This window comes from Brassica napus, chromosome C4 (assembly GCF_020379485.1).
Source record: "Brassica napus cultivar Da-Ae chromosome C4, Da-Ae, whole genome shotgun sequence".
NCBI classification, from domain to species: domain Eukaryota; kingdom Viridiplantae; phylum Streptophyta; class Magnoliopsida; order Brassicales; family Brassicaceae; genus Brassica; species Brassica napus.
This window is the reverse complement of record NC_063447.1, coordinates 42,948,364-42,969,062: the sequence shown is the minus strand read 5'-3', so window position 1 is coordinate 42,969,062 and position 20,699 is coordinate 42,948,364. Positions and strand designations below refer to the sequence as shown.

The window sequence follows — 20,699 nt, the reverse complement described above, 5'->3', positions numbered from 1 at the left end:
ATGTTTATATGGTCATAAAATATCTTTTTCCATGCAGAAAATATCTTTATATCTCAATGATCTCTTAGCGTGTTGTGGATTCCTTTGCGGGCAAGGATATAATAGTGGCGACCCAATTTCCGCGTGGCGGTACGTTAAGCATCACATATTTGTTCCACGTGACTTTACGCATTACAAATCTGGGGTGTACAAGCACATATCAGGTACTAACATTGGAGGTCACTCTGTTAAGCTTATTGGCTGGAAAACTTCTGATGATGGCGAAGATTATTGGGTATGGTTTCACTTTTAGCACTTTGGGTTTTGAATTTATAGATTTCCCTCTTTGCAATAGCTTTTTGTTGGCAAACACGTTGGTATCTGAATCTTTTTCTTTGAAAGTGTGCACTAGACTACAAGCTTGCTATTATAGAGTATAGACTTCAGTTTGTTTAAAAAGACTGAAGGAATGTGATATTTTTGTGTATTTCTTACTTACTTGGATGAACCAAAAAATCAAATTGTTGAGCAATTGTCTTAAAAATTATTTCCAAAATATGAAGTAGATTGCTTCTGGTAATGTTTGTCTGACCCAGTTGCATCAGGCATTGACTCAAGCTCAAGTGAAGTCGTTGTGAACCATGTTGATCGGTCATTGGAAACTCTAAACTGATTCTCAGCCTCAAATTCTACCAAAATGAGCCAAGAAATTTTTTTTTTTTAAAAAATTCAATATGTTAACTAAATATAATTCATGTAAATCTATTGTTTATAAAATACAATTGTAAAAAGTTAATAATTTAGAGTATAACTAATGAAATTTAGAAAATAACATATACAAATTACTCTGTGAAAATAATAAATATATTAAAAACCCACTTTATTTTTTTTTATAAATTGACAACAAAACATATTCTTGGCGTAGTTAATATATTTCTTATGTAGACGACATTTAACCGTATGTTAACAAAATATTTTAATTAAGAAATAAGGTATCCAATCATAAAATATGTTAATAATTTATTAGACATAAAATTGACACTGTATTTCCCATAAGGTAGCACTAATTTCTTATCAGTTTTGTTTTGAATCAAGCAAACATATACCCTTTATGTTTGACACTCAATATTCAAAACGAACCCATGATTTATTCTGATATATACCTTTTTTCTAACACCAAATTGTTATATACCTTGCACATAAATTTCATAAGTGTTTATCTTACACTATTTTATTAACTTTACCCGCGCGATTTGAATCAAACGATTATGAAATATATTCTTATCATGAAATATATTTAATAATTAATTTCAAAAAGATTAATCTGCATATAATAAATTTCAGTTTCTAAAAGAAAAAATTATGGAATGAAAGAAAAACGGTTACATGCGATTTCAAAGGCGATTCGGTTACTTCTTGGGGTTCCGACGTCTTTTCGATTACTGCTCGCCGATCTGGCGACCATCTTCTATATTCTCGGAAGTGGGGCATCTTGGAACTATACACGAACCCATTTCCTGACGGTTATCCCCACGATCTGGTGGCAAAATCGTGATGAAATTTCAATTCAACTCCTACAGAACGGAGCCTATTTAAAGGAATTCGGGGCTCTTCTGTGGCTTCACAACATCTTCTTACTAATACCTTCTATTGTATCTACAAAAGTAATGGCAGAAAATATTCGTAGAGGAATGCAAAACATCAATTTGGGCGCCGAAGATCCGCCGGTTCAGTTACCAGCGAATGTCGTCAATGAAGCAGCGGCCGGCAACCGTTTTGTCTTAATTGGCAGACCAACGATCCCTAGGAGACAGAACATCCGCTCAATCATTGCAACCCTGCCTCGTAACTGGGGCCATGTTGGTGTCTATGGAAGATTGATTGAAGGACGCCGATTCCAATTTGTTTTCCCGTCGGAGGAGGCTCTTGAAATGGTATTACAGCGTGGTCCTTGGGCGTTTGCTGACCGTATGCTCATTCTGGAACGTTGGACTCCAAATTTCAACCCCCTGATGCTCAATTTCATTCCATTTTGGATCCAGATCCGAGGAATTCTTTTCCAGTTCATGAGCCAAGATGTGGTGATACATATTGGGCGGGCTTTGGGAATGTACATAGAGGTTGACTATAATGCTGATGCTGCGGCTCGAAGGGACTACGCTCGGGTGAGAGTGAACTGGGATGTCGATGAACCCCTTCGGTTTCAAAGACAATTTCAGTTTACGGCAGGTGTTAATACACTACTGCGTCTCACCTATGAGCGATTACGGGGTTTCTGTGAAATTTGTGGGCGCTTAACCCATGATTCTGGCGCTTGTTTGATCCAAAACGGAGGGATTCCTCAAGAAGGGGGAGATGATGACAGTGACGGCGATAATGAAGAGGATCATCCGGCTGCAAATAATGGGGTAATTATTGAAGAGGTGAATGAAGATGAAAGGAATGAAGCGGTGGATGAAGAGCAAGAGGGTATTGGAAATGTTCAAGAGGAGCAAGAGGAAGGTCGTGAAGACCTGATAGAGGAAGCTGAAGAAGAAGATGACCTATGGAATGGTCATACTTTGCCTAATCTGTACTCTGATGAGCTCAACACTGAGGAAATGTTCAACCCAATCAACCCGTTTGTTGATAGGTACGATGGAAGGGAGGGTCTAAAGAGGAAAGCTTGGATGGCTGAGGCAGACCACAACAAAAGCAAATTCTCCTCTGCTGAGAAAGGAGAATCTAGTGGTGCAAGAAGTGTGAAGCGCAAGACAGGAGGAGATGTGACATTGGAAGAGACTACCTTCTCGGCTGCTACAGAGGATGAAGCTGACACTATAGTGGGAGGCGCGGTGGGCCCTGAACCACCACTGCCGCCATGAGGACAACCTGTTGGAACTGTCGAGGATTGGGCATAGAATCGACAGTTCGACGCCTTAAGGAGATCAACAGGTTGTATCTCCCGGACATCGTATGCTTGTCAGAAACAAAACAGAATGATGACTACATCCGTGATGTTGGAGCTCAGATAGATTTTCTTAATTATGTTTCAGTGCCGCCTATAGGATCTAGTGGTGGGTTAGTTATCTTTTGGAAGAAGCATGTACAGTTTTCAGTCTTAAGTCTATCTCCCAATTTAGTAGATTGTAAAGTTGATGGTAATGAAGGTTCTTTCTATTTTACCTTCGTTTATTGAAACCCAAATACTTCTTTGCGTCACTATACTTGGGAAGCTTTGGAACGAATGGGGATTAGTAGACGGAACTAACCATGGTTGTTACTTGGTGGTTTCAATGAAATTCTTGGAAATCATGAGAAACAGGGTGGTAGAGTGCGGCCTGAAATTTCATTTCAAGGTTTTCGCACAATGGTTCGGCATAATGACTTAACAGATGTAAGATCAGTGGGAAACAGATTTTCATGGGTTGGGCAGAGAGGTCAACATCAAGTTCAATGCTGCTTGGATCGCGTAATGGCTAACTCTGAGTGGAACACGCTCTTCCCAGCTACAGAGAATGAGTATTTGGAGATTGGTGAGTCTGACCATAGACCTATGATAACATATATTGGAGTTGAAAAAGAACAGCCCAGAAGAACATTTCGCTATGATAGTAGAATGAGTATGAAAGAAGGATTCAAAGACTCGATACAAAGGGGCTGGAACGGTATGGGACAGGCTCAGTTTATACAGTTGCCATTAGCTCAGAGGATCAGTAGATGTCGGCACCATATTGCAAGATGGAAAGGAAATAACAGAAGTAATGCTCAAGAATGTATCTCGATCCTTCGAGCCAAGTTAGATAAAGCTGTCAGTGATAATAATGCAACCCAACAAGAGAAAACGCATTTAAAGGAGGAACTAGATCAAGCTTACATAGATGAAGAGGTCTTCTGGAAACAAAAAGGCAGAATCCAATGGCTTAGAGCAGGGGATAGAAATACTTCCTTTTTTCATGCCATTACTAAAGGAAAGAGATCCAGAAATACGATCACATCGATCCAAGATGAACATGGAGTAATACATAGAGGCCAACAGAGTATTGGAAGAGATGCCGAGGATTACTTTACCTCCCTCTTCTCCTCCTCATCAACAGATCCAAGTGTCTATGATAAAGTTTTCTCTGGATTTGCAAAGAAGGTTACCGCTGAGATAAATATGGATCTTACACGAGAGGTAACAATAGAAGAAATTCAGGAAGCTATATTTGCTATAGGTCCACATCGTGCTCTTGGTCCAGATGGGTTTTCTGCAGTTTTCTATCACCAGTTTTGGGATGAGTTAAAGACAGAGATTATTCAAGAAGTCAAGCAGTTCTTTGATACTGGAGAAATAGACCCAGCATTGAACCACACTAATATCTGTCTTATCCCAAAGGTCTACCCACCCACTGGGATGGCTGAGTTCCGTCCTATTTCTCTATGTAATGTTGCCTACAAAGTTATATCAAAGATTTTGGTCAACCGTATGAAGAAACACTTGGCTGGTTTAATAACAGAGAATCAACAAGCGTTTATACTTATTACAGACAACATCATTGTAGCTCATGAAGTTTTCCGCAGTCTCAAAGTAAGGAAGAGGCAAGCTTCATCCTATATGGCAGTTAAAACAGATATAGCAAAAGCTTATGATAGATTGGAGTGGAGATTCCTTGAGGAAACAATGATCAGAATGGGTTTTGATACACGTTGGATCAAGTGGATAATGGCATGTGTGAGTAGTGTCAGCTTCTCTGTTTTGATTAATGGAGCCCCAGAAGGTCATATTGTACCAGAGAGAGGAATCAGGCAGGGTGATCCACTTTCTCCATATATATTTATACTTTGCGGCGAAGTTCTTTCCCATATGATGAACAGAACTATGGAGGATCGATCTATATTAGGAGTGAAAGTAGCCCTACAAGCACCACCGGTTAATCATCTATTATTTGCAGATGATTCTTTATTTTTCTCACTGGCTAATCCAAGGGCAGCAACTAAGCTTAAGAAAATTTTATCGGAATATGAGGCTGCTTCAGGGCAATCAGTTAACCTCAGTAAGTCTTCTATCACGTTTGGCAGTAAAGTATCAGAGATAGTTAAATCTCGCATGAGGAATATTTTGGGGATACATAACGCTGGTGGAATTGGAAAGTATTTAGGAATGCCAGAACAATTTGGAAGAAGTAAAAGTGATATGTTTGCCTACATAGTGGATAGAGTTAAGTCAGTAACTCTAGGGTGGAGTAAAAAATACCTTTCTCATGGTGGCAAGGAAGTGTTACTTAAATCAGTAGCGTTAGCCATGCCAATCTTCTCGATGAATGTATTCAGATTACCAAAGGAGGTGTGTGAAGAGATCAATGGTGTGCTTGCGAAATTTTGGTGGGGCAATACAGATAAGAAGGGTATGCATTGGTATGCATGGAAACGGGTTAGTGTACCTAAACGAGAAGGAGGACTTGGGTTCAGAGATCTACAAAACTTCAACCAAGCACTATTGGGTAAACAGGTCTGGCGTATTTTGCAGCATCCAGAATGTCTTATGGCTCGAGTTCTACGAGCTCGTTACTTTGCAGATGGTAATATCCTCGATGCAGTTCAGAAACAGAAAGCTTCTTATGCATGGAAATCAATTTTGTATGGGAAAGAGCTTGTAAAGCAGGGGCTAAGATATGTTATAAAAGATGGCACTCTGACTAATCTGTGGACTGATCCATGGTTACCGGTTCACCCTCCAAGGCCACCAAGAGCTAGAGATGGAGTTCCTTTGGTAGGAAAGGTGAAAGACCTGATACGATCTGATGGGAGAGGATGGAATGAACAAAAGCTAGATGAGGTGGTTGTGGAAGAGGATATAGATAAAATACTTGGAGTCAAGATCTTCTCAAAAGCTCAGTTTGATCTACTTGGCTGGCGTTATAATGAGGATGGGATCTATTCAGTTAAATCCGGATATTGGCTATCTACTCATCTACCAGCAAATGATCTCATACAACCAGTTTATGGTGATGTAAATCTCAAGAAGAAGATTTGGGCAACGACAATGCCTCCAAAAATACATCATTTTCTTTGGAAAACATTATCAAGAAGCCTGGCAACAGGGAGCAATTTAAAGAGAAGACATGTTACTAATATGGATCAGTGTCTGCGATGCTGCCAAGGTGAAGAATCAGAGAAGCATATATTATTTGATTGTATATATGCTCAATCTATTTGGAGGGCGTCAGGTATTTCTAACTTGATAATAATGGATCCAAATGCTACTCTGGAAGCAAAAATGGAAGCTTGTCTACAGTGTTGTTCTTCCTCTACACTGTCTCTTTACAGAACCTACCTTTGTGGGTATTGTGGCGTATATGGAAGAGTAGAAATATTCTTCTCTTTCAGCATAAGCATATAAAGTGGAGAACTATATTGATGCAAGCCCATAAAGATGCACATGAATGGATGAACAATCAAACTACGGTTGATAGTAGAACATGAGTAAGCTCGGTCAGAGGGACATACAGAAATAAAAGAAATGAATGGAGAAGACCAGATACAGGATGGATAAAGTGTAATGTTGATGGTTCTTTCACCAATTCAAACATTCCGAGCCGTGCTGGATGGGTGATTAGAGATTCAAGAGGAGTTTATCAAGGGGCGGGACAAAGTATTGGTCAGGTAGTTAGAAATCCGTTGGAAAGCGAACTGCAGGCGATCATTATGGCAATGCAAAATTGCTGGAGCCATGGATATAAGAAGATTATCATAGAAGGGGACTGTCAAAAAGCTATTCACCTCCTTAACAGAATTGGTTTATGCTTTCATTCATATAATTGGATACGAGAAGCATTACGGTGGAAACAGAAGTTTGAATCAGTGGAGTTCCAATGGATAAACAGAGAAGGAAATAGAGTTGCAGACAAACTGGCGAAAAGTGATATACTTAATCATAGTACATTTTGCTTTCATCATTTTGTCCCAAACACAATTACTATGCTTTTGCATAATGACTATGTAATTTCCAATTGAAATAATAAATCAGACGTTATAAAAAAAAAATTAATTTCAAAATCCACCAATATATAGCGACCTATTACCGAAAATATAGCTATCTAATTCCTATTTGGACTTAAAATACATACTGTTTCAAATTGATATCAATACCATTAAAAGAGAATCATTCTCAAATTATATCCTTAATGAAAATTGCAGTTTTCTCAAAAATACCCTTATTTTTACAAAGAATTAATAAAATTCATTAATGGCATTTAAGTCTTTTGGTTTTGGGCCTACAGATACACCTAAATGGATCTATAAATAATAGGCCTATATATATATTTAAAATATATATTAATTTTAAATTTAATATAAGTATAAATATATTATGAACAATAAATGAATTAAGAAACATGAAAATATTATTTTCTTAAATATACGTATCAATATTCAAAATAGATCATTTGAATATTATACATATTTTCAATACAAACCAAAATCGTATATCCTACACCATATATCATATACATATTTGAATATCATTTTTCAGTGTATAATGTCATTTTATACATAATATTAATATGGCAATTACGAGTGTTCAAGAATATTTTAAAAACTATCTTAAAATAAATTTTTAAATCTAAAATACAAACACAAACTTATAATAGGTTATTAATAACGAAAATAAACTAATATTGTCATATCAATAAGTTATTTTATATTATCATTTTTTATTTAGATAACATGATAAAATTTTATCAAATTCTAAGGAATCACTAATTTATGTAATATTAATAAATATATGAGTAATTTAATCAATTTTTTAAAAAAGTACTATAAGATATTTTGTTATCGGATCAATAGTATCAGATCGCGGGTTAATAGTGAGTTTTTAGGTTTTTACCGGGTTATATCGGATTTTTAATTAACAAATTTTTCATTAAATCAGAACAGGATTATATACAATGTATCGGGTCTATAGGTTCAAACATGAATCTAGGTCAGATATGAAAACAAATTTTAAAACTCAAACATTATTATAGAACAGCTACCATATTTCGAACAAATACCATATTTTGAAGAGAAGAAAAACAAATGATAAAAACCTAAAAACTCAATTGTTATGGTTCGAAATGAAAAATAATGGTAATTTGTAAATCAGTTTTCGATTAATAAATGAAAAACAAACAAACTCGCGCTTTCTAAGCGCGGGTCAAAATCTAGTTGGTATATTATAATCATAACAATTGAATATACATCTTATCTTTATCACATAGATATACAAAATTAACAGATATTTTCTTATTTGGTACAATCTTTGAGATATACTATTTCCCTAAATATATTTTAAAATAGTAAGACATTCAATTAAAAAAAAAATCAGAAAATGTATCAAAAATATAGCTACCTAAATCAGAATCAAGATCAGAAATTTCGTTTCCATATTCAGACACACGATCTCGAATTGAACTCAAAATTTTATCGGATTCCTAACATTGTTATTTGAAACAAACCAAAAATCAAAATAAAAAAAAGCCAAACCAAACAGAATTTCATAAATAGCTGAACTCTTACTATATTTTTGAACCAAAAATCAAAACCCACAGCCGAACCGGAACCAAACGGAAAACCAAAAAAATAAAATCTGGATGCCGAACCAAAGTTTAAAGTATTATGAAATCATAAAATTTTGATTTAAAACCATAAATTGTAAATATTAATTGTAAATATAAGTTATCCCGCGCAGCCGCGCGGGTCATAATCTAGTTTGATATTAAAATAGATAGTTGCAAGTTAGTTGCAAAATTTTGTGACTAAGCAACTTTAATTGTTGTGTAGTCGCAAGTTAGGGCCCGACTGGTTCAAACGCAGCAGTTCCGGTTGCGGGAGTTTGCGGATGCGGGTGGTTGCAGTTTCTACCAGTTTTAAGAGATTTGTATGACTGGTTTTGCGGTTAGAAATTGGTGCGTTTGCGGGATACTTTTGACTGGTTAACTATCAAACGCAGCAGCGGTTAAATAATAAATTAACAATATTTATATTTTATATAATTATAAGATTATCAAAAATCATAATATTATTGAAATATTTTTATTTTAAACCGCCTGCAACCGTAACTGCTAGCTGGAACCACTTTTTGAATTTATGAGGTTTAGAGCGGTTTAGAGCGGTTTGAAGCGGTTAAGAGCACTTTGAGTGATTGTTGCAAAACGCTAACAATCGCTACCAACCGCAAAAGCTGCATTTGCGGGTGGTAGCGGAGAAACCAGTAATACACTTAGGGTCTGACTAGTTCAAACGCAGCGGTTGCGGTTGTGGTTACGGAAGTTTGCGAATGCGGGTGGTTGCGATTTCTAGCGGCTTTAAGAGATTTGTAAGACTGGTTCTGCGGTTAGAAATTGGTGCGTTTGCGGGATACATATGACTGGTTCACTACCAAATGAAGTAGCAGTTAAATTATAAATTAACAATATTAATATTTTATATAATTATAAAATATCAAAAATCATAATATTATAATAAATATAAAATTATATTTTGAAATTTATAGTTTTAAATTTTAAAAAATTATAGAAAATATTTTTATTTTAAAATTTTATAATATTAATTAAAATATAATAGATATATTTTAGTATTTTGATAATTCCAATTTAAAATTTTATTGAATATTTTTATTTTTATTTTTGTATTTATATTGTTTTAAAAAAAAGAAAAAAGATTATCCTCCCGCAACCGCAAACGTTAGCTGGAACCAGCTTTTGAATTTATGAGGTTTAGAACAGTTCAAAGTTGTTTTGAGCGGTTTAAGTGATTGTTGCAAAATGCCAAGAACCGTCACCAACTGCAAAAGCTACGTTTGCGGTTGCGTAACGGAGAAATCAGTCATAACCTTAGTCAAAATTTTGTTTGTAGTGATAAGTTAGTCGCAATATTTTATGACTACTAAGCAACCATTTATTAAAAGTTAGTCACACATCGGTCAAAAATATTTGTGACTAATAAAATTTGGCAGAATGTTTAAATTTTTAATATATATTTATTAATTTCTAGCAATTTACCTTTTTATTTTATTTCCCAAATTTAGAATTTAAAACTTAATATTAATAATTTTTAAATTACAAAATGTAAGTAGTACAAATTTGCATTACATATAAATGTAGTAATCAAATTGATTCATAGTAGCTGAGAAGTCAAAGCCGACAGACCATTCGAGCAATTCACCTATAAATCCGGGTTTGTTGCTTTGCTGCAAGTCGAACGCCTCGGTATAAGATGAGTTATTCTTGGGTTCACCCCCTAGAAAATTGTGAACTTTTAGGTTCACCAACCAATAGAAAATTGTCATTTTAAATATATTATCTTTTAATTAAAGAAACCAAATAACTTGGCAAATTATATTATCTTTTCAAAATAAAATTTAAAAATAAATAAAAATAATATATAAAAAACGAATTCAAAAAAAAAATAATGTTGTCAACAAAACACTAAACCCTAAACTCTAATACTAAAACCTAAACTTAAATCATAAACCCTAAATCCTTGGGTAAACCCCTAAACCCTTGGAAAAATACTAAACATGTTGTCAACAAAATACTAAACCCTAAACTATAATCCTAAACCCTAAACCCTTGGGAAAACCTTAAATCCTTGGGTAAACCCTAAACCCTTAGGTAAACCATAAACCCTTGGAAAAACACTAAACATTTGGATAAATTCTAAATTATAAATCTTAAACACTAAACTCTAAATCTTAAAAATAAATATTTTTTTTAAATAATATTTTTTTAGAACTATTGTTATTTTTATTTATTTAATTTTTTATTTTTTATTTTAAAAGCATAATATAATTTGACAAGTTATTTTGTTTCCTTAATTAAAAGATACTAGATCTAAAATGATAACTTTCTATTGGTTGGTGAACCTAAAGGTTCAACCTAGGGGGTGAACCCAAGAAAAAGTCGTATAAGATTGAGCAATTCACCTATAAATCCGGGTTTGTTGCTTTGCTGCAAGTCGAACGCCTCGGTATAATATTGAGCACTATCGGTGCTTGCTCTTCAATCTTGTGTTGTTGAGCTGCTTGTAGTTTTGCAGTTCCTCAAATGCTGAAGGTGAGCATCTCGGACAAGCTTTTTATTTTTTAGTTAAAAAAGCTTTTTTTTTTTATTTTTGTTGCCATAATTGGATAAAACCTAGTCTCTATCACGATTCAACATATCTATACTATTAAAGCAGGATCATATTGTCATAATTACCTTAGGGGCATGTTTCATTCACTAACATTGCATGTTTCATTAAGGGCAATTAAGTAATATTAATAACAAATCTATATTGGGTCATTATTTTTGGATCCAGCCCAAATCAAATCTCTCTTGGGCCATTTGGGCCTATTAAAAAATCAGATTCAAATCTCACCTTTTTTTTTTTTCCTTTGGACCATTGAGTCCAAGTTCAAATAATTTTTTTTCAACTATTCTTAATTATTATTTTTTTATTTTCTTAATATAATTTAAGCATTCATAAAAATAATTGAATTTTTTTATTGAAAAGTATAAATCTTTATTAAAAGTATATAATTTTTTAATTAAAATATTAACCCCATAATAAAATTAATTTATCAGAGGTATACCAACTTAATTCATTAAAAAAATAAAGTTTAATTTTTTTAACATAAATAGTCATTTAAGATGAAATACGATAAATAAAGATAAAATTTTTAAGTCTTTTATAAAATAAAACACAAATATATGAAAATGTTACATTTACTAAATATTTGTCAATTGAAAAAAAACAAAAATAAACCCGCGCTTTGAAAGCGCGGGTCAAAATCTAGTAAAATGTTAAAGAAAACACAAGATTGCTTGTAAGGAAATGATTATTCATCTACAAGCGAATGATTTTAAGAATATAATTAAACAATACACACGACTCTCGGGTCAATCATCTTCACAAATATTCTGTCAATTATTACAAAACATCAGTGGAATGAAAATCCATTCAACATAATGAACTTTTGCCAACTTTAGACCATTATAACTTTCAACAATAAACCCAATTAACAAGAAACTCAGGCTGTGTTGTAAGAGAGTAGAATTGACCAAATGTTTGGAGGCAATTTTTGCAACTATAGTGCGACTTCATCAATTATATCGTCGCAAAACAGTGACATCCCGTAAATGGGAAAAAATATATCAGATTCGAATTGGAAAACTCTGAAACTGAAGTACGCTAAGTTCTAACTAGTGACCAATTAATGAAAATGAATAATGCATTTCCTGTTATTCCTAATTTTTTTTACCATTTATAAAGAATAGTTTTTCCTTTTCATTCCTTCTATTCTAGAGGAATATAGAACAGATTTGTTTCTCACTCAAATGGATAGGAAATGATATTTCTTTTTATTCCTATAATTTTATTTCGCTGCATTTTTCCCTGCTCATTCCTAATGTTCATATAATGGTCACTAGTTAAACCCTAGATATGTATGGTGACCAGGGAACGACAAAGAATAGTGCATTTTCTAACGTTTCTAAAAAAAATTATCATTCACAAACAATAATAATTCCTCCTCATTCCCTTTCAGTTTTTTTTTTGTAGAAAATTAAAGAACAAAATTATTCCTTATTAAATTTAAGAATGAACAACCATTCATTTTTATTCCTGCTATTTTATTCCCCTACATTTATTTTCTATTTATTCCTCTTGTTTTCGGACCATGTATTAGAGAGGTGAAATCACGATTAATAACAGCATCATTCATTTAATACCTTACAAATTTAATTTATATACTACTAATTTGAGACTCAGTAGCAAATTAGTTGGAATGATGCCCTAAACCGTAAATGTTTTTTTTTTCTTCTGATTTTGCAATGATTTCAAACTAAATACGTATGATTTATTAAAAAAAAAATCATTTAGGTAAAACAACCAATTAGATAGTTCTCATCCCAAATTTAAAGAAACACATGAATGCAATACACATGTTACATATCTTCTGTGAAGTTGTATCCATGTTTTAATCTTATGAGAAACACATGAATGTGTTAGTTGTGTGTTGCTATCCAGTTTTTTAAAAGACAATTCAAATTTACCCATGATATCATTATTTTCTGCTTGTTATATTATTAAATAATATTTATATACAGTATAAGTTATGTATATGAATAAACCCATAGAATTGTAAACAATGATGTAGTTACTACATTCCGACTACAATACCCTTAAGAGTTGCAACTAAGTTACACAATAACTGTTTATGTAAGCATATTAGACAACTAAATTGTGATTACCAGTGGCAAAATGTTACCTTAAATCCCATGGTAACTTATAATCATTTTACAATGGTGTAGCTTAAAGGTAATTTGTCATATACAAAATATATACTAAAACATGAGACGTTAGATAAGAATATTGTTATGTTTATAATGTACAATCCAAATTCAAAGTAATACGCATGAAACTAATACAAATGTGTTACTTGTGTGTTGCTATCCATTTTTTTCTAAAATAACACAATTCAAATTTATCCATGATTTGTTTATTAGATTATTAAGTAATGATATATAATAAATAGTCTATGTATATGATTAAATAAACCTACAAAACTGATGCAGAGAATATTTTGATATATTCCAAATATTATTATCATTTATTAATAGGATAATTATTTTTATTGTTTTAAGGTTTTAATAGTTTTCCTATATTAAATTAGATTATGGTTTTCTAAGATTAGTGATTTATTATAAAAAGGCATTCAAGCCTAAAGTTGTATTCAGTTTTTATGATGATTTAATAAGAAAGAGATTTTATACGAGCTTTATAGCACGGGAAAGAGTATTTCCAAACCCTAAAGATGTTTCTATAAAACATTGAGAAGAGTATTCTCAACCCTAAGAGCTTTTGATTAAGCACTGTGAAGAGTATTCACAAAACCTAGAAGCTTCCGCTACATCAGTTGGTATCAGAGCTGCGTTCCTTTGGTTTTTTTAATCAAAGACGGTTCTGGATGTCATGGTGAGTATTAGCATCTATCATATCCTAGACGAAAGTCATTTTATTAAGAGAGAAGTGAAGATGATGTTCATGTTCTTGACTTTGTCTTCAAAGAAGATTCTTTTGAAAATCGGAGTCATAGTTAGGGCGAAATTGTTTTGATGAAGATTTTGTGCAGAATCTTAATAATCTGCTGCGTGCAAATTTTGTGCAAAAACGGATATGAGAAGATTCAAATTACAAACAGATCCATGAAAAAATCGTGCAAAACAAGGTACTGAAGATTCGAGGAATATTTTTTTATGGGAAAACGTTTTGGATTTGAAGACTACGATCAAGATTCGATGACGAATCTTCTCCAACCCGGAGGGAATGATGCAGAGAATATTTGAATATATTCCAAATATTATTATCGTTTTTTAATAGGATAATTACTTTTATTGTTTTAATGGTTTTTCTATATTAAATTAGATTAGGGTTTTCTAAGATTAGTGATTTATTATAAATAGGCATTTAAATCTAAAGCTGTATTCAGTTTTTATGATGATTTAATAAGAAAGAAATTTTATACGAGCTTTATAGCACTGAAAAAATATATTTCCAAACCCTAAAGAGGTTTCTATAAACCACTGAGAATAGTATTCTCAACCCTGAGAGCTTTTGATTAAGCACTGCGAAGAGTATTCACAAAACCTAGAAGCTTCTGCTACATCAAGAACTGGAAATAATAATGTTATTTGCTACTAAATTGCAACTACAATACATCTAAGAGTAGCAAATAAGTTACAAAACATATTTAATGCAAAAATATTGACAACATTGCAACTAGTAGGAAAACAGTGGCAAAACATTACCCTAAACCCCTATGTAACTTATAATTATTTTATAATGGTGTAGCTTAAAAGTATTTTTTATATACAAAATATATTCTAAGACCTGAGACTTTATATAAAGATATTGTTATGATTATAATGTACAATCCAAATGCAAAAAATTACGCATGAAATTAATACCAATTGTTATATGTGTGTTGATACCCATTTTTTAAGAAGAATAACTAAAATTTATTCAGATATTATATATATATGTATATATATTAATACCCTGATACCCATTTTTTAAGAAGAATAACTAAAATTTATTCAGATATTATATATATATATATATATATATATATATATATATATATTATTAGATTTTAAGTAATGATATATAATTAAGGTATTTGAATAATTAAATCTATATAATTGTAAAGAGTGATATTGTAAATGGTGATACTATTTGCTACTACATTGCGATTAATTGGAGTTGAAAATAAGTTACAAAATAATGGTACATGCATGTACCTGGACATTATTGCAACTAAATTGCGATTACTAATGGCAAAACTGTGGCAAAATTTAAATCCTAATTAAGTACATTCTACCTCAATTACATGTAAATTTTTTCATTAATACGCACGCATTTTAAGTTTTATATGTAAATTTTATTTTATAATATGTGTATGAATATTTGCAACTAATTTGTGACTTCTTTGCTTTTAATTCAATTAACTAGTTGCAAGATCGTCGCAAACTTATAGCTACGATTTCATAACTACGATACTTACACTATTTTGTGACTAACTTTTAACAGAAAGTATTTGCAATCGCCTATGTAGTTGTAAATTATTTGTAATAATTCTATTGTGTTCCGACTACCCGACTAGTTACGAAAACGTCTCAAATATTTTTCAAATAAGCGACGAGTCACACCACCTTTGGTTTTGTAGCATATTTACTATTATTTGACCGATTTATGGTAGTTGCAAAAAAGTTACAAATTAGTTAGAAACTAGTAACACAATTTTGCAACCACCATTTGTAGTTACAAGAGAAGTCTCTAAGTTGATGTTTTCTTGTAATATATGTTTGAGTAGTCGATTTGTTAGATTTAGGGTTTGCTAGGATTTTGATGAACTTGTAAAACAAAGAACTAAAGGAGGATTTATTTCGATTCTTCACAGGATTGAATTTAGTGCTTGTGTTCTAGATTAGTTAACTAGAAACATGATCATACAATAATCGACAACCGCGAGAGTGGGTACGACTCCTAAATTGCGCTCACACTTGCTGCATTTTCAAACTTGTTGAGGAAGATGAGATACCATATTGTCCCATATTCTGTTCAGTTTTCCTTAGTATGTCTCAGTCGTGAGACCTTTCGGCTTGCAAAATGCAAGCTCAACCTTGATCTGTTGGATTTGGGGTCCACTTGTTACAGAGAATCGTTTTCGCAAATGGTCTCAGGGATCCTTTGCCACATCTAGATAGGAGATGTTCGATCTAAGAACCGGATCAATCATCATCCTTATCCAGGACAAGAGCAATGCTTGGATTAAACACCAATCATAAAGATCTGGTGAACCTTCTGCCAGACGCGCAATAGATCCGTCAAGAAACCCAAACTTCTTAGGAGAAGTCAGAGCTTTTTTGAAACCACAGGCCCATTCGTCATAGCTGTTTCCGGTCAGAAGAGGATGCGAGATCACTGCACCAAACCTGTCTGCTGCTGTCAAATGGTAAGGAAATATTGTACGATGAACGGTCTCTCCTTGGGTAGTCGATGTTGTTGGTGGTGTCACTCGAACAAGGGGATAATTCCTCGCCTGGGAAGCTTCAAGAACATTGGCGTGTAGTGTGCGCTCTTCGATATCACAATTTCTCTCTCCTTCATCTTTTAATGGCCTGTTTTTTTTTTCTGAAAAGATTACATTTGGACATACTTTTTGACTTGCCAATTACACAATGACATACTTTCTTCCGGGGACATATTTTTGCTATGTAAATTAACCTTTATGCCCTTTCACTAAACCACTAACTCCTATCATTTTTATTGTTTTATTTTCAACAAAATCACCATTATTTTTTTCATCTTTTTTAACTCTAATCTTTTTTTTTTCCTCATATCATCTTCACTCCGTTCCGACACAATAACCTTCAACAATTCCACTATATTTTTACATCTTAAAAATAATGGGCAATTTTCTCAAATAGATTTTTTAAAGTTTTTGTCACAAAAATAGCTTTAAAAAAAAATGACCGAAATAGCCACTTTTTATTTTGAATTTTTTAATATATTTTTTAAAAAATTTGAAACCGTATCCATAAAACCTCACCTCTTAACTATAAAACCTAAGTTTAATTAGTTAACCCTATGGTAAAAATACATTTTTATCATTTAATAAAACTTATTTTGGTCATTTTCTTCATTGAAAACTATTTATTGAAAACTATTTTTTTGACAAAAACTTAAAAATGATTATTATAGAGAATTTCTCTAAAATAATTAATGAACTTGCTTTAATTGTTTTCTCTGCAATAACTTTTGAAGTTCCTTTACTAAACTTAAAGCGTCCTTTCTTTCAAATTTATAAATGCATTCAAAGTTGTTCGACGTCTTGTTGTATTTGTATAAAGAATGTGACTTTACACCTCGATTGTTTGATTTTCTGTTTAGAGACTAATTTTGCTCTTGATAGAAATGTCAAAGATACAACGGAGGAAGAGCTCGAGACGTTGGAGGAGATGAAGAAGAAACGAAAACGCGTTTTTGGCCTTTTTATTTTAACCCTTCTTTTCACAATGAAAACCTTGATCACAACACCTATAACTCTGAACACACCAACTTTGACCATAACCTCAGTTCTCAAAATCAAAATCCTGGTCACACCACCCACCAATCTACTATCCACGAAGTCTCAAACATCCTAATCGTTTTTTCTCTCAACCACAACCATGATCACAACACTTTTAATCTTGACCACACCAACTCTGACCATAATCCTACTTCTCACAACCAAGATCTGACCACACCACCCACCTATCTGCTATCAGCGAAGCCTCTGACCACATGATCACTCCCCCTAACCTTTTTTCTCTTAACCACTGACCACATGATCACTCCCCCTAACCTTTTTTTCTCTTAACCACAACCCTGACCACAACACTTTTAATCCTCGCCACACCAATACTGACCATAACCTCTATTCTTTCATCATTTCTTTTCGTTAGACTTAGAGGTATTTTTGTCTAAAAAATGACTTTCTCTTGCTAAAGTACACCTCTAGGTTAAAGTATGCTAATTAATATGTTAAAAGTATTTCCCAAAGTGTATTGCTCTCTTTTTTTCTCTTGCACTAGTAATTTTTAAGTTCAGTCTTAAAAGTTACAAAAGTTGTATAAAAGTTTTTTTTTTGTTGATCAATAAAATTTAGCATTTCAGCAAAAAAATAATACAATTAATAAAGAAGAAGACACAAACATGATTTTGACTTATTATATCAGAAATGAATTTAGTTAAAATTTTAGTCTATTTTCATAAAAGCTATCATAGTTCATAAGCTCTAAACATCTTGAGTACTGTTTTTCCTAATTGGAAATCAACTTCTCCTACACCACTGTATTTAAAAAAATTGTATGTTATTAAATATATATATATTTGATGCGACACTCCTAGATTGTATTTTGTTCATAATAAATCACAAAAACTCTAAATTATCTCTCCTCTTATCCCTTTCAAAAGGCATTACTGAAACAAACCTTAGAGCATGATTATTGGGGGTTCTTAGAGTGGGGTTCATAACAGAATATAAGAACTCGTCTCTTAATTTTTAATTAAAAAAGTTAAAAACCGGTTGTTAAAACTCTTATTTAAGAACCGGTTCTTAGGACGGGTTCTTATATTCCAATAAGAATCCCCAATAATCATGTTCTCCTTTCCTCATCTTCTTTCTCTGCTCTCACAATGTCGATATGCATGTTCATAAGAATTTGTCGGGATTTCAACAAAAGCTTTTCTTTTGCAAACAACAGTGACATATCTCGGTGTCCTTTTGACTAGCTGCAAGACTTACGGTCGGACTGACGCGTGGGGAGTCGGCTTTTATGACTGAAGCCTTCATCAGATCTGATATTCTGTTTTTGTAGATCTATGATGATAGCTTTGCGGCGACGGAGAGACGCCTCCTCCACCATAGATCTACCATCCCCAGCGGCGGTGAGACCATCAGAGGAGAGGATTAGTGGCCGGCGGAAAAGGGCCGTTTCTCTGGTTCTCAAAGACAATACGCCAAAAGATCTCACTATGACTGAGTGGCCTACCGGAGCTGCGAGCCTTTTCAGAGGTACGTGGTGGATCTGTACATCCCGGATGTTCGGGTCTGTCTGGAGCTATATATGTGTTCCACGCCCAGGAAAGCTTGAGATAAGCTTACTCTGTTTGTTTGTTGTCTTCAAGGCCCGCATTTTACTTTCATTACAGACTCTTTGGTTTCGTGTCTGGCTAAGGATCAATGCATTGATCCCTTGGAATTACGAGAAAAATCCGGAAACACACCCTTGATTTAGAAGCTGCTGGTACATGAGTAACACTCAAATCAAGAGGGAAACAAACAGCATTGTATGGAAATTAGTCTCAATTTATCTTGTCAGTTTTTGTTTAGGTAATGTCTTTGTATCATTTGGTCGATTTAGGTGGTCTAAGAGACATCCATTGTGAATTGTAGAGTGGATTGTGCTTACAGTTGTGTAAAAGTGCAATGAAGTTTAAGCTGGGTATAGCATAGGATTATTTCATTAAATCTAGTAGTTTGTTTTGTTGTTCTAGTAGTTGAGTCTCGTTTGAAATTAAAAAATCATGTGTAATACGTATTGGTGAATGCCTAATGAAACATTTGACACATGCCCCATTTTTAGATAAAAAATATATATATATTCAGAGCTGGACCATGCCTAACGAAATATTTGACACATGCCCCATTTTCATAGGCTTCCATAAAAATTATAAATCCAAATAGATTATATACGTATAAATTTTTTAGTCATCATATAAAGCCCATATTAGTTTTGTTGTTTTATTAATTTAGACTAACTTAAATGGATTAAACAACATGACAACTTAGTGGCCTGGTAAAAATTTTAAAATGTCCATAAAACCAAATACCTAACTCAAAGAGTTGGACATTCGGATCTTCTTTTGTGACAAAACTTTTGTTTTATCAATGGTTTTATCACTTTGTGTTTGAAAGTATTTCTATAAGTTTGTTTTTATTAGTATTTCTTTGTTGTGTAGCATATTGGTTTCTATTTTGTTTCAAACCTCCAAAATTTCAGGACCAACCTTGTAAATATATTGTTTATTTTTTTTATGACATCAAACGGCTATTCTATTACTCAAATTTGAGGTGGTGTTGGTAACAATCAATGTAACAAAGATCTCTGTGAAAAAAATGAGCATTCCTAGCTAAAGAATCAACAATTCTGTTTTACTCCCTTGGAATGTAGGAAATCTTGAATTCCAGAAAGTGTATATGAAGAGTCTGAATCACCTGCAACTCTTTGAGAAACTTGGCCAAACTTGTGATTCTTTTATCATTGCAATCAGGTCTTTGCAACCCGTCCCAAAATTCTGACACGTCGAGTGTTGTAGCATGCTTTTCATAGCTCATCTCAATGCTTCCATTTCTGTGTGCAACGAATCTTCTCGCCTTCTTAGATTTTGCGTCTCCATTAGTTGGATCTTCCTCATACTACCCTTTCAAACCCCTTTCAAACTCATCCATATCTACTGTATTGATCTGTAGAGTTCAATCACTACAAGAAAACAGCGGCATACTGAGGGAAAAAATCGTCGGTATGTCGTCGGAATAACGCTATTCCGACGACATACCGACGAAAAAAATCCTCGGAAATAACTCCTCGGAAATTCATCTTTCCTCGGAAATCCCTCGGAAATTTCCGACGGAA

The 20,699-nt window shown here is 33.3% G+C and overlaps 1 protein-coding gene and 1 long non-coding RNA gene across 2 annotated transcripts; both read left to right on the top strand.

Annotated features, from left to right (window-relative positions):
- The first annotated feature begins 1,618 nt into the window (after positions 1-1,618).
- On the top strand, positions 1,619-2,843 carry LOC125586088. The gene has a single exon (XM_048755892.1). It carries the CDS (start codon positions 1,647-1,649, stop codon positions 2,841-2,843), a length of 1,197 nt encoding a protein of 398 aa, XP_048611849.1. The 5' UTR covers positions 1,619-1,646.
- A 13,261-nt stretch (positions 2,844-16,104) lies between these two features.
- On the top strand, positions 16,105-19,633 carry LOC125585525. The gene is made up of 2 exons (XR_007322499.1): positions 16,105-19,078; positions 19,216-19,633. It is a non-coding gene; the product is annotated as an uncharacterized LOC125585525 (long non-coding RNA).
- Positions 19,634-20,699: the final 1,066 nt, after the last annotated feature.

Excerpts from the sequence above, each read along its gene's own strand:
- LOC125586088 (XM_048755892.1), top strand. The coding sequence starts at position 1,647 with ATGGCAGAAAATATTCGTAGAGGAATGCAAAACATCAATTTGGGCGCC.